We start from the raw sequence: 13904 nt of genomic DNA, 5'->3' as shown, positions 1-13904 counted from the left end.
TGAGAATATAATTTTACTTTATGCTACCCTGTCAGCTCTGCTAACAAAATTCCTTTTCCTATGTTTTAGTCCATTACTCTTCTCCTTGTCCACATCTCTGCTTCCTTCAGTACATCAGATCACTCTCAAAACTGAATTCATAAAACATGCCTATTCAAGAATAGATTCACCTACCCCAGCAAGACATTTTTCCAGTGTATCCAATATAATCAACTGAGAGAGATACAAATTTTTTTCAGCAGCTTCTCCAAATATCCTCTAAAAGAAAAGATATTCAGAACACAAAAGTTGGTTATTACTCCCCACTACAAATCAGCACACATCTGAAAAATGAGGGACTAAGGATCAAGAAAATCAACAGTCTGCTATTTTATCTCCCAGATTATACTATTTTTAAATCTATTATTTCTGATTTTATCCTAATGCTCACACAAAATTAATTCTCAGGCAAACAAAAATGCTGGAATTTACTACAATCTGCCATTAGTCTGCCACAGTAAAAGATACTCTGGTTTATACTTTTAAAATATGTAATAAATGTACTTTGAAATGAACACCATTAAAGAGATGGTAACATTAGGAAAATCCCATGTTCTGCTAGTTTTTAAGTATAATTTAGGTTTGAACAATATTTTTTAAATATATAGGATTTAGATATATAGATCTTTACTAGAATGTTAAACATTTAACCTAACTTTGATGCCACAAAATAATCAAAAAATCAAAGCCTAAACTCTAATAGCAACAAAATGCTGTAATATCAACTACAATAAGTCTTAAGCATTCACTATACTATTTACCAACAAGAGAGTATGGCTTCCACAATTTAATTTACTCAATAAGCACGAAATGAATGCCAATATCGCAGTATTGTTTTCATTTTTAAAAGAAGGGTCCAAAAACTAAAACATTTTCAGTCTAACTGGAAACATGTCCACTTATTTATATAAGCAAAATCCTATCACTATGACCCACACACTGTGTAACAGAACAGCTCCATAAAATCTTAAATGTATTTCTGTAAAGCACTATATATGTTTATAAAAGGTTCTGCTTTTTTCAGAAAATTTTAATTTTTTTCCTTAAAGAGAAAATATCTTTGTAAAGCAAAAGACTGACCACACCTCCAGTTTACCAATTTTGTAAGTCTGGGATATCTTCCAATCAACTTTTTAGAAAGAAAACACACCAAAGATGATATGACTATGAAAATGGTACTTACTGATTTTCACAATCTACAACCAGAAATCAGTTTCATTGCTCAATACAAACAATAAAAATTGTGGTTTTAAGTGCTCAAAACAAGCTGAGCAGTTTAGGAGTTAATCAAGATATAACAGAACAGATCAGCTGTTCTGAACTGAGTATGAAGGCGATGTTAGATAGGAATTGACACAGAGGAAAGAATCACCTGACAGAAACAGGAACAATATTGATGGTATGCTCAAACGTACACAGAGAAAACAGCAGGAGTATGCTGAAGTCTAGGGAGTGTAAACAAATTTTATAAAACAAGGAATAAAAGAAGCAATTATGAGCTTTTGACAGTGGAAATACTGGATGAAATTGGTATCTGAGGAAAACTGTTTCAACACAGACTCTCTACAATGGAATCTGCCACAGGTTACAGGAGGAAGGAAATAAACAGTATCTTCACAAAAGCAATTTCACATTTTAGGACTACAAAGTCATATTTTATTTACCAACTCCCTCGGGCTAGGACAATCTGATATGTAAATATTCAAATGACAAGCTAAGGAAAAGATTTGAATAGATTACTACAGTCAATTCATATATGACAAAATCTGTATGAAATTCGAATTTCAGAAAAATGGAACAGTAGATAAGAGTCACAAATAAGACAAGTATCTAAAACGAAAGAATTAAAATCTAAAAAGAAAGCTAAAAGGTTATCTGCACTTATCCACAATTAAGATAAATCTTTACATCCAGAATCCACAGAAAATGACTTTACATACTTCAAAATATGTTGGCCCAAATTTTAAAATAGAAAACAAACCAAATTCCCCCCCAAAACAGTAATGCAAATACTCACCATATTGTTAACATTCTTTAAGATAGTGGTGAGGCCACTTATAACCAAAGAAAACTTGTATTTGGAAATATTGATAAGACATTCCTTGTTGTGTTCAGTACTGACTTTGGTATGTGTGTTCTGCTGTCCTGTTTTTATTGGAAGCTGAGGAAAAAAAAAAAAAAAACACGTAAACTTACATTTTAAAATGACTAATGAGAAATCTATTTCTCATTGAAAAATCATGAGATTTTAGGAACATTTTATCAACCACAATTACATATATTTGTAGCTGAAGCTCCAATTTTCAATATATAAAGAAATTTATAGCAAAACTAAAATTCTGCAGAAATTTCAATTTTTTAAGCTTTCTAGAAGTCATAAATCTTTATTTACAAAATTAAATCTTTACTCAGCACTATATTAGACAGAATGATGACTCACAGAAATAGAGCTACTTCATTGAAGCTAAAAATTATTTCAGAGAAAAATGTCTGCAATAAAATGCAAACAATCTTTTCCCTTATATATTGAACTCAAGCATCAAAAAAACAATAGATCAAGAAAATCTATGCCTTAGACCTCTAGTCAATAATGGCAAATAACTCCAGATTGTTGAAAAAACAAAACAAACTGTATAGCCTAAAATATACATAGTAAAACTGACTCAGGTAAGATAATCACCCTCAGGTACACAGGTGAGGGAGTAACAGAATGACAAAAAGATAAATCTCATGGAAAAAAATACCCTTTAAGGGGACCACACTTATCTGAGAATGAACTAATCTGCACTACAAAGAAGTTTATCTCTAATCGGTTTAAGAGCAGCATTCTGTTTTGAAAGCATGACAAATATATTTACTGTTTAAATATTAGATCCCACTAATACTAACAGAGAACACTGATGAAGTTCCTCCATGAAAAAACAAACTTAAGTCCAGCTTCCTTTTTAAAATGGTGCAACAAAAAGTGGAAAGAGACCAAACAGCATGTCCAAATTTTCTTAGTCAGTTAATCATCTGATGAACTTGACGGTAAAGAAATACTAAATAATGTTTGAAAAGATAATAGCTGAAAACTTCCCTAACATGGGAAAGGAAATAGTCAACCAAGTCCAGGAAGCACAGAAAGTTGCAGGCAGGATAAAGCCAAGGAGGAACACACGGAAACACATAGCAATCAAACTGACAAAAAATTAAAGACAAAGGTAATATTAAAAGCAACAAGGGAAAAAAAAAAAAAGCAACAAGGGAAAAACAATAAATAACATACAAGGGAACTACCATCAAGTCATCAGCCAATTTTTCAACAAGCCAGAAGGGAATGGCACAATATATTTAAAATGATGAAAGGGAAGAACCTATAACCAAGAATACTCTACCCAATAAGACTCTCCTTCAGATTTGATGGAGAAATCAAAACCTTTCCAGACAAGCAAAAGTTAAGAGAATTCAGCACCACCAAATCAGCTTTACAACAAGTGCTAAAGGAACTTCTCTAGGCAGGAAACACAAGAGAAGGGAAAGACCTATAGAAAATAAACCCAGAACCATTAAGAAAATGGTAATACGATCATACACATTGATAATGCAAAAAGGCAAAATGGTTGTCTGAGGAGGCCTTACAAATAGCTGTGAAAAGAAGAGATGTGAAAGGCAAAGGAGAAAAGGAAAGGTATAACCCATTTGAATGCAGAGTTCCAAAGAATAGCAAGGAGAGATAAGAAAGCCTTCCTCAGTGATCAATGCAAAGAAATAGAGGAAAACAAGCAAACAGGAAAGATTAGAGATCTCTTCAAGAAAATTAGAGATACCAAGGGAATACTTCATGCAAAGATGGGCACAATAAAGGACAGAAATGTTATGGGCCTAACAGAAGCACAAGATATTAAGAAGAGGTGGCAAGAACACATAGAAGGACTATACAAAAAAGATCTTCACAACCCAGATAATCACACTGGTGTGATCACTCACCTAGAACCAGACATCCTGGAATGTGAAGTCCAGTGGGCCGTAGGAAGCATCACTATGAACAAAGCTAGTGGAGGTGAGGGCATTCCAGTTGGGCTATTTCAAATCCTAAAAGATGATGCTGTGAAAGTGCTGCACTCAATATGCTAGCAAATTTGGAAAACTCAGCAGTGGCCACAGGACTGGAAAAGGTCAGTTTTCATTCCAATCCCAAAGAAAGGCAATGCCAAAGAATGCTCAAACTACCACACAATTGCACTCATCTCACACGCAAGCAAAGTAATGCTCAAAATTCTCCAAGCCAGGCTTCAACAGTACGTGAACCATTAACTTCCAGATGTTCAAGCTGGATTTAGAAAAGGCAGAGGAACCAGAGATCAAATTGAAAAACATCTGTTGGATCATCGAGAAAGCAAGAGAGTTCCAGAAAAACATCTACTTCTGCTTTATTGACTAAGCCAAAGCCTTTGACTGTGTGGATCACAACAAACTTTGGAAGGGTCTTCAAGAGATGGGAATACCAGACCACCTGACCTGCCTCCTGAGAAATCTGTTCCAGTCAAGAAGCAATACTTGCAACTGGACATGAAACAATCGACTGGTTCCAAATAGGGAAAAGAGTACGTTAAGGCTGTATACTGTCACTCTGCTTATTTGACGTATATGCAGACAGCATCATGAGAAATACTGGACTGGGAGAAGCACAAGCTAGAATCAAGATTGCTGAGAGAAATATCAATAACCTCAGATATGCAGATAACACCACCCTTATGGCAGAAAGTGAAGAACTAAAGAGTCTGGATAAAAGTGAAAGAGGAGAGTGAAAAAGTTGGCTTAAAGCTCAACATTCAGAAAACTAAGATCATGGCATCTGGTCCCATCACTTCATGGCAAATAGGAGGGGAAACAGTGGAAACAGTGACAGACTTTATTTTCTTGGGCTCCAAAATCACTGCAGATGGTGACTGCAGCCATGAAATTAAAAGACGTTTGCTCCTTGGAGGAAAAGTTATGACCAACTTAGATAGCATATTAAAAAGCAGAGATATTATGTTGCCAACAAAGGTCCATCTAGTCATGGCTACTGTTTATCCAGTAGTCATGTATGGATGTGAGAGTTGGACTATAAAGAAAGCTGAACGTCGAAGAATTGATGCTTTTGAACTGTGGTGTTGGAGAAGACTCTTGAGAGTCCCTTGGACTGCAAGGAGATCCAACCAGTCCGTCCTAAAGGAGATCAGTCCTGAACGCTCATTGGAAGGACTGATGTTGAAACTGAAACTCCAGTACTTTGGCCACCTGATACGAAGAGCTGACTTATTTGAAAAGACCCTGATGCTGGGAAAGATTGAAGGCAGGAGGAGAAGGGGACAACAGAGGATGAGATGGTTGGATGGCATCACCGACTCAATGCGCATGAGTTTGGGTAGGCTCCAGGAGTTGGTGATGGACAGGGAGGCCTGCGTGCTGAGGTTCATGGGGTCGCAAAGAGTCAGACATGACTGAGCGTCTGAACTGAACTGACAAGAGGAAAATCCCAAAATTGTATTATATCCTGAATGAGATGTACAGCAGGACAAGTTTAGAGCTTAGCTGAAACACAGAGGGGGTTTTGCACACAGCAACTGGCACTTATGTGCAAAAAGTCTATAATAAACTTTGAAAAGAAGAAAGCACACTTTAAACCATCACTGTCTAATAGAACTTTCTGTGGTGAGGCACTGTATCAACAATGCTCATTACAGTAGTCACTAGCCACATATGGCTACTAAGCTTAAGCATTTGTTACATGGCTAATGCAAGTAAGGAATCAAATGTTTAATTCTATTTAAATTTATTTTACTTAAACTTAACATTAAGTAGCCATTGTACTCATTGAACAGCACAGTTCTAAACTAACCAGCTAAAGAAACACCCACTTCCAGGATGAAGACCACATTGAGAAGAAATTGCTGAGATATACTCCAAATTGAAAACAGTTAAGAATAACAGGGGCAAAGGAAAAAGATCCCAATCAAAGGTGGAAAAGAGAAGAAAGCCAAAAGAGCTTACAAAGAATGAGATGATGTATTTAATTTCATGAAAGCAACAGAAGTGCTCCAGAGCCATGAAGACAGAAAGCTGTCCTGGCCCACATTTCTCTCCTAACAATTCAAGAAAATTAATTTCACATAAAAATGAGCAACAGAAAACACTGTAGTCAAGTCAGATGTGAAACTATTTTGAGAAAAAAGAATAAGAGACAGAACAGCATTGCTACAGAAAATGAAAACATGCCAAAAAGATATGTTCACCAACAGATGAAACTGTAAATTATTAATTCAAAATGAGCCAAGAGAAGTTTTTAAATGACTAAAGATATGAAATAAATTAGAATTACAAATAAGTTGACAAAATTCAGGAAAGAATTAGAAAAAAAATCATTTCAGAAGTGAAGACTAACCAGAAGATATTAAGAGTAAATAAAACAAAATATAATGCTTTAAGAGAGAAAGGTAAATTGGAGGAAAATTCTAATATTCAAAAAAATGAGAAGGAAAACGAGATGGGGGATTTACAATAAAGTGACAGAGAAAACAGGCAAGCAAGATCCAATATATGTGTAACAGGAGTCCTCAAAGAAGGAAATGAAATAAATAGAGCAGAATGGATATTACGAACGAATTCAAGCAAAGTTTGCTGATAATTTTTTTTTAATATTTCAAACTATATAAAGGCACACCACCTACCTGGAAAAACTAACCCAGAATGACCAATACCAAGTCATATTTTAGTAAAACTATTGATCTTCTGTGAATAAGAAACAAACAAACAAAATCCTTTCAACATTCAGGCTGAAAGAGAAAGTCACTTACACAAAAAACAAAAGTTAAGACTGTCCTCAGACTTTGACAATACTATATGCTAATAAAAAAAATGAAATAACATTTTAAGATTCTCAAGAGAAGACAAAGTAAACAAAGGATTTTACATGCAGGCAAACTGACTTCCAAGTAAAATGGTGATAATCAAACTGTTATGAATTGCATGAGCCCAGGAAATATTGTTCCCTTGAGCCTTTCCTGAGAAATCTACTAGACAATATGCTTCAGTCAACCAAAATAACAGAAGACACATCTATACTATGAGGGACCATTAAATATATATTTACTGAAAGAACTGAAAATAAATAATGATAATAAGGGAGAAAACACACTATGTAACTGCTAAATCTAATGACAGTATAGATATGGTACAGTTATCAAAATTGGGAAAGGGTAGTGAGAATATACAACAAAGTATCTCTTGGCATATGGACTGCCTTATGGTACTAAGAAAAAAAGGACATTATTTTAAACCAAATGCTGGCTGAGAAGGAGATAAGAATAGGTTACTAGCTAACTTCAATACTGCTTAGAGAAGAAAACCACTGTATAACAACTTCCCCTCCCAAAAAAGGGAGGAAATTAGAGTACTATACAAAGGCATCAATATAAAAATAACCAACAGAAAAAAAAAAAATTGCTGGTTTGTGTTGGGTGAGCAGTGGCACAAACCTACCACCAGATGCTTAGCTGAAAATCCACATAGTGGGTAATGAAACTCAGCAAGAGCTCTCCATGTGGCTCACCTTCAGTTTCTCCCACATAGTCCCTGCAGCGGCTCCTCAGATTTCCCTAAAATCCCCAACCGGTCCATCCATTGCCACTGATTCAGAGGATCTGGTCAGTGACTCCTTTTCTCTGATCTTCCAACTCCTCTTTCTAGATTTTCACAAGTCCTCTCAAAACTGTACATGGTCTAATTTCCATAAGTCGCTTACCCCATCACACAATCGGCTTCACTGACTGAACCCTAATACACGAACCTCCTGAAACACCAAAATATATGCTGAGAGAGCAAATGACACAGACCACAGAATTTAAATGACTTAAATAAAAGACTTGTATAAATGTAATATTTAAAAAATGACAAAAGTGAGTCAAAATTCATCAAACTATGAAACAGTCTCCAGATATATCTTTAAGTTACCATTCACCATTGCAACAAAAAGAATAAAATACTTAGGAGTATATCTACCTAAAGAAACAAAAGACCTATACATAGAAAACTATAAAACACTGATGAAAGAAATCAAAGAGGAAACAAACAGATGGAGAAATATACCGTGTTCAAGGATTGGAAGAATCAATATTGTCAAAATGGCTATTCTACCCAAAGCAGTCTATAGATTCAATGCAATCCCTATCAAGCTACCAACGGTATTTTTCACAGAACTACACCAAAGAATTTCACAATTTGTATGGAAATACAAAAAACCTCGAATAGCCAAAGTAATCTTGAGAAAGAAGAATGGAACTGAAGGAATCAACCTGCCTGACTTCAGACTATACTACAAAGCCACAGTCATCAAGACAGTATGGTACTGGCACAAAGACAGAAATACAGATCAATGGAACAGAATAGAAAGCCCAGAGATAAATCCACGAACCTACGGACACCTTATCTTCAACAAAGGAGGCAAGGATATACAATGGAAAAAAGACAACCTCTTTAACAAGTGGTGCTGGGAAAACTGGTCAACCACTTGTAAAAGAATGAAACTAGAACACTTTCTAACACCATACACAAAAATAAACTCAAAATGGATTAAAGATCTAAATGTAAGACCAGAAACTATAAAACTCCTAGAGGAGAACATAGGCAAAACACTCTCCGACATAAATCACAGCAAGATCCTCTATGACCCACCTCCCAGAATATTGGAAATAAAAGCAAAAATAAACAAATGGGACCTAATGAAACTTAAAAGCTTTTGCACTACAAAGGAAACTATAAGCAAGGTGAAAAGACAGCCCTCAGATTGGGAGAAAATATCAGCAAATGAAGAAACAGACAAAGGATTAATCTCAAAAATATACAAGCAACTCCTGCAGCTCAATTCCAGAAAAATAAATGACCCAATCAAAAAATGGGCCAAAGAACTAAACAGACATTTCTCCAAAGAAGACATACAGATGGCTAACAAACACATGAAAAGATGCTCAACATCACTCATTATCAGAGAAATGCAAATCAAAACCACAATGAGGTACCATTACACACCAGTCAGGATGGCTGCTATCCAAAAGTCTACAAGCAATAAATGCTGGAGAGGGTGTGGAGAAAAGGGAACCCTCTTACACTGTTGGTGGGAATGCAAACTAGTACAGCCGCTATGGAAAACAGTGTGGAGATTCCTTAAAAAACTGGAAATAGAACTGCCATATGACCCAGCAATCCCACTTCTGGGCATACACACTGAGGAAACCAGATCTGAAAGAGACACGTGCACCCCAATGTTCATCACAGCACTGTTTATAATAGCCAGGACATGGAAGCAACCTAGATGCCCATCAGCAGATGAATGGATAAGGAAGCTGTGGTACATATACACCATGGAATATTACTCAGCCATTAAAAAGAATTCATTTGAATCAGTTCTTATGAGATGGATGAAACTGGAGCCCATTATACAGAGTGAAGTAAGCCAGAAAGATAAAGAACATTACAGCATACTAACACATATATATGGAATTTAGAAAGATGGTAATGATAACCCTATATGCAAAACAGAAAAAGAGACACCGATGTACAGAACAGACTTTAGGACTCTGTGGGAGAAGGCGAGGGTGGGATGATCTGAGAGAACAGCATCGAAACATGTGTATTATCTAGGGTGAAACAGATCACCAGCCCAGGAGGGATGCATGAGACAAGTGCTTGGGCCTGGTGCACTGGGAAGACCCAGAGGGATCGGGTAGAGAGGGAGGTGGGAGGGGGGATCAGGATGGGGAATAGATGTAAATCCATGGCTGATTCATGTCAATGTATGACAAAAACCACTACAATATTGTAAAGTAATTAGCCTCCAATAAAGATAAATGAAAAAAAAGAAAAAACAGGATGAAGAAAAGGATATATAGTATGCTACCATTCATCTAGGAAGGGGGAGGAGAAATAAATACACACACACAAATCTTCACACACACAATAACTGAAGATGAAATACAAACGCTTTTAAGTGGTTATCTTTAGGAAACGGAAGAAAATAAAGGTGACAAGGATAGAATCTACATTCCCTGGTTTTTGTACATTTTATTTTAAAATTATGTAATTTATGTAAACATAAAATTAAATTAAAATGCTAAAAAATAAAAGAATAAAAAAATAAACAAATGAACCGAAACTCATATCTAAGCTTTTATTGGCATAATCATGAACAGAAGAACTATTCTAAGTTATTTTAAGTCATACTAGGTTGACTATAGATTCATAATGGAATATACTCTTGGGACAAAGAAAATGAAGATAAATCTTGATTCTGTACATATTGTGGGATCAAGGAAATGAGAGATTAGGTGATATTTTAATTCTATCACTACTGGTGTTATTAAAAACTGAGACCCTCAGGAGAGGAATAGTAAAGTAAAAATTCTGTAGTCTTAAACTGGAATTGAAAATATCTACTGATATATCAAATTTTAACTATAGTTTATCTTGTATGAAGAAAATGAAATATGTTTTTCTACTTTTATTTGCTGAAAATGCCTAGAAACAATGTTCAACCCTGAAGTAATGATCTTGAGATACCATTTCCTGGTCAAAGGAATCGGGACCCCTGCAGAAAACAGCTGATTCCACATCTGAAGCAAAAAGGTACATGGTAAACCTGGAATACCTTGTCATACCAGATAGCAAGAAAGCTGCCAAAGAAAGCTATCAAAAGGTCGAGTCAAAAAAGACTCAGGAATATATTTTGAAAAGGCTCCCACTGGTCAAAAAGGGAATAATTTGAACACTAAGGACAACAATTTTAAATTAAACATCAATTATGTGTTAATTCATACTTTTGCTTCCATGTAAGGTAGAGTACTTCACAGCAAAATAACCCCTCCCTCCCCCTAACTCATACACAAAAAAGATAAAATACAAAAATCAACTGTTTCAAGATTTTAGAGAGTTACTAAGGGAATGAGGCCTAGAGAGGCTAAGCTTCAAAAAAAAACAGTGAACTATGTGGAGGTAAGGTGATCTTTTGCAGCTGTTTCCACAGACCCCCACCACCTCCCACTGGGGCATTTGCAGAATCTGGGCCAAAAAAAAAAAAAGAGAGAGAGACTCAGAAATATGCCTTTCCCAAGCAAGTACCTCTGTGGAAGGAAGGAAAGAGGAACCATCAGAGATTTCGGTTGTCACTGAGAGCTAGAGTGACAAAACTGAAAACATGAGGGAGTCTCAAATGCGTAATTGGGTGGAAAGGGGTAAAAAAGCTAAGCCAGAACTTCTGAAAAGCAGAACAGAAATTCAAAATCTCACAGCTTCAGAAGACAAAAAATTAGAGTACAGAACCTGTTAAAAGAAAGAGGAACCCTCCTAAGTACAGCCAGTTCTTAATTATACAGCCAAGAAGCTAACATCCTAAATAAACAGGGAAAACCACAGCAACTGGAACTTTTGTACTAAATGTACAAGCATATATCAGTAATTACTTTGGAAGACTGACATTAGCTACTAACATGGAACATATACATATAGTCATCCCTCCAAATCTACAGGACACTGGTTTGGGAGTCCAGAGTACACAAAAATCTGTGATGCTCAAGTCCCTTATATAAAACACACTATTTGCACATAACCTATGCATATCCTTTGCTGTTGTTTAGTCACTCAATCGTGTCAGAGTCTTTGCAACCCCATGGACTGTGGCCTACCAGGCTCCTCTGTCCATGGGATTCTCCAGGCAAGAATACTAGAGTGGGTGGCCATTTCCAACTCCAGGAGATCTTCCCGACCCAGGGATCAAGCCCTCATCTCCTGCAGGACTCCTGTACTTCAGGCATATTCTTTACCGCTGAGCCTCCAGAGAAGCCCAGGTAACTTTGCCCATCCTTACGTATACTTTAAATCACCTCTAGATTACTTATAATACTTAATATGATATAAATGCCATGTAAATACAACGCAATGCTATGTAAATAGTTGCCACTTGCTTGGCAAATTCAAGTTTTGCTTTTTGGAACTTTCTAGAATTTTTTCCCCCAAAAATTATCTGCATTGTTTGAATCCACAAATGTGGAACCCATGGATACGGAGACCAACTGTACTCAATAACTTCAATAGGTATATAACCAACAGAAATGTGTACATATGTCCACCAAAAAGTATGTTCAGCAACGTTTATAGCCACGATTTCATAATTTTCAAAAACTGGAAACACTCCAAATGTCTATCAACAACAGAAATGGTTTTCAAAAAGAGTATTTTCAAACAAAGGAAAACTCTATAGCAAAGGGAATCAATGACTTACAATTACAAGCTTAAATTTACAAATACTGAAAGAAGTCAAAACAAAAGATCCCTTATGGATGAATGTTACACAAATTCAAAAATATGTTAAATTCAAATCAGGATAACAGAGACCCTTGGAAAGAGCAAGTAATGACCAGAAGGAAAAGGAGGGGGAGGAGGAACTCCTGGATTGCTAGCACTGTTTTAGTTCCTGATCCGTGGAGCAGTTACACCGGTGTGTTTACTTGGCAAACACTTATTGAGCTGTATATTTACATACATTTGTGTATCATCCCATACATACTTAAGTCAACGGAAATTTTGCTAAATATATACATATTTAAATCCATGGGTTAATGATACTAAAAAGACAGAAACAAACTGTTCACTCCTGTGGATACAGGGGAATTTCTGGTAGATACTGAGGCACTGCTCAGCCCCCCTTCAGGAAGGACTTAACTCTTAGTCAGTCCCACAGGGCGCGCCTCACCTGCAGAGAATGCTGCTGCCCAGATGATACTCTTCCTATACTAACTAACCCAACTAACTGGTATGGCAATATAAAGGCCTGAACACATCAGCCCGATTCTGAGAAACTCAAAAGGGCCCATTCTCATGCCAAAGCTTCCCAAAGGGGTTGGCCAAATCTGATGCCGGGCCTGCACTGCACCACGAATTTTGCATCTGCCCAATTCTCCCTCCTCGCAGGTGATGATCCCAAAGGAACATCTTAACGAACATCCTGCACTAGGCTCTCAAGGCAGGTGGAGTAGGTGCTAACACAGGAATTTAAAGCTGGCAATGAAGGAGAAAAAGTAACCTCAAAAACAACTGATTTGGAAGAATATTACTAAACTATTTGAGTTCTGCAAGAAAAGATAACAAAAAGCTAATTGACTGCTAACTGGAATCTAAGTATGAAACCCAGAAGGCCTCTGAAAGTACACAAAGACACTCTCGTCTCTTCTCCAAGAGGAAGGCAAAGAAATCCAGACCAGAACAGTTGCTGGGCTCCAAAAGTTAAATTTCCAAACAAGGAAGGCCTGCTATGCCAAGATCAGAGCTGTGTTTGACAAAGAACAGTAAGACTCTGACAGGTGTAACAGAAACATCTGGGTTGGTGCTCCCCCAAATCTTTTATCTCCAAATTCTCTTGAACCCTCTAAGTCTACAGGAGTGGCCCATTACTGCTTACTAAAAGCAAGCACTCCCCATGCTTGTTTGAAGACAATTCAGACGCCTCTCCTCTGCAAGACAACAGATGTCCTCTCAGAATTTGCCACCACCTCCCCTCATGGCCAAAGAGGTACAAGAGAATTTTGGAGGGTAATGAAACTTCCTGTATCTTGACCACGGTGACGATTACATGCATCTGTGCATTTGTCAAAACTCAGAGGGTTTTATAACAAATAAGTGTTATAGCATTAGGGTATTAAATGTAATCTCTCTGGTAACCACAAAGAAAATAGCTACAGAATATACAAAAAGGAAACAAGAAAGAAATTTAAACATTTCACTACAAAAAGTAAACACAAAAGAAGACAGTAATGTAGGAAATGCGGGACTGAAAAAGCTACAGGGCATATAGA

The 13904-nt window shown here is 36.6% G+C and overlaps 1 protein-coding gene across 4 annotated transcripts in view; it reads right to left on the bottom strand.

Annotated features, from left to right (window-relative positions):
- Nucleotides 1-13904, bottom strand: part of NF1 (neurofibromin 1) — a 239987-nt gene that overhangs the window by 180038 nt on the left and 46045 nt on the right. For all 4 annotated transcript variants that reach the window (XM_043480302.1, XM_043480281.1, XM_043480273.1 and 1 more), the window contains exons 2-3: nucleotides 2057-2200; nucleotides 175-258 (exon numbers count right to left, since the gene is read on the bottom strand). In XM_043480302.1, coding sequence (XP_043336237.1) covers nucleotides 175-258; nucleotides 2057-2200 — 228 coding nt within the window. The remainder of the gene's footprint in view (nucleotides 1-174; nucleotides 259-2056; nucleotides 2201-13904) is intronic.

This window comes from Cervus canadensis, chromosome 1 (assembly GCF_019320065.1).
Source record: "Cervus canadensis isolate Bull #8, Minnesota chromosome 1, ASM1932006v1, whole genome shotgun sequence".
In the NCBI taxonomy this organism is placed as follows: domain Eukaryota; kingdom Metazoa; phylum Chordata; class Mammalia; order Artiodactyla; family Cervidae; genus Cervus; species Cervus canadensis.
Note: the sequence above shows the minus strand (reverse complement) of the source record. Positions and strands in the feature narration are given on the sequence as shown.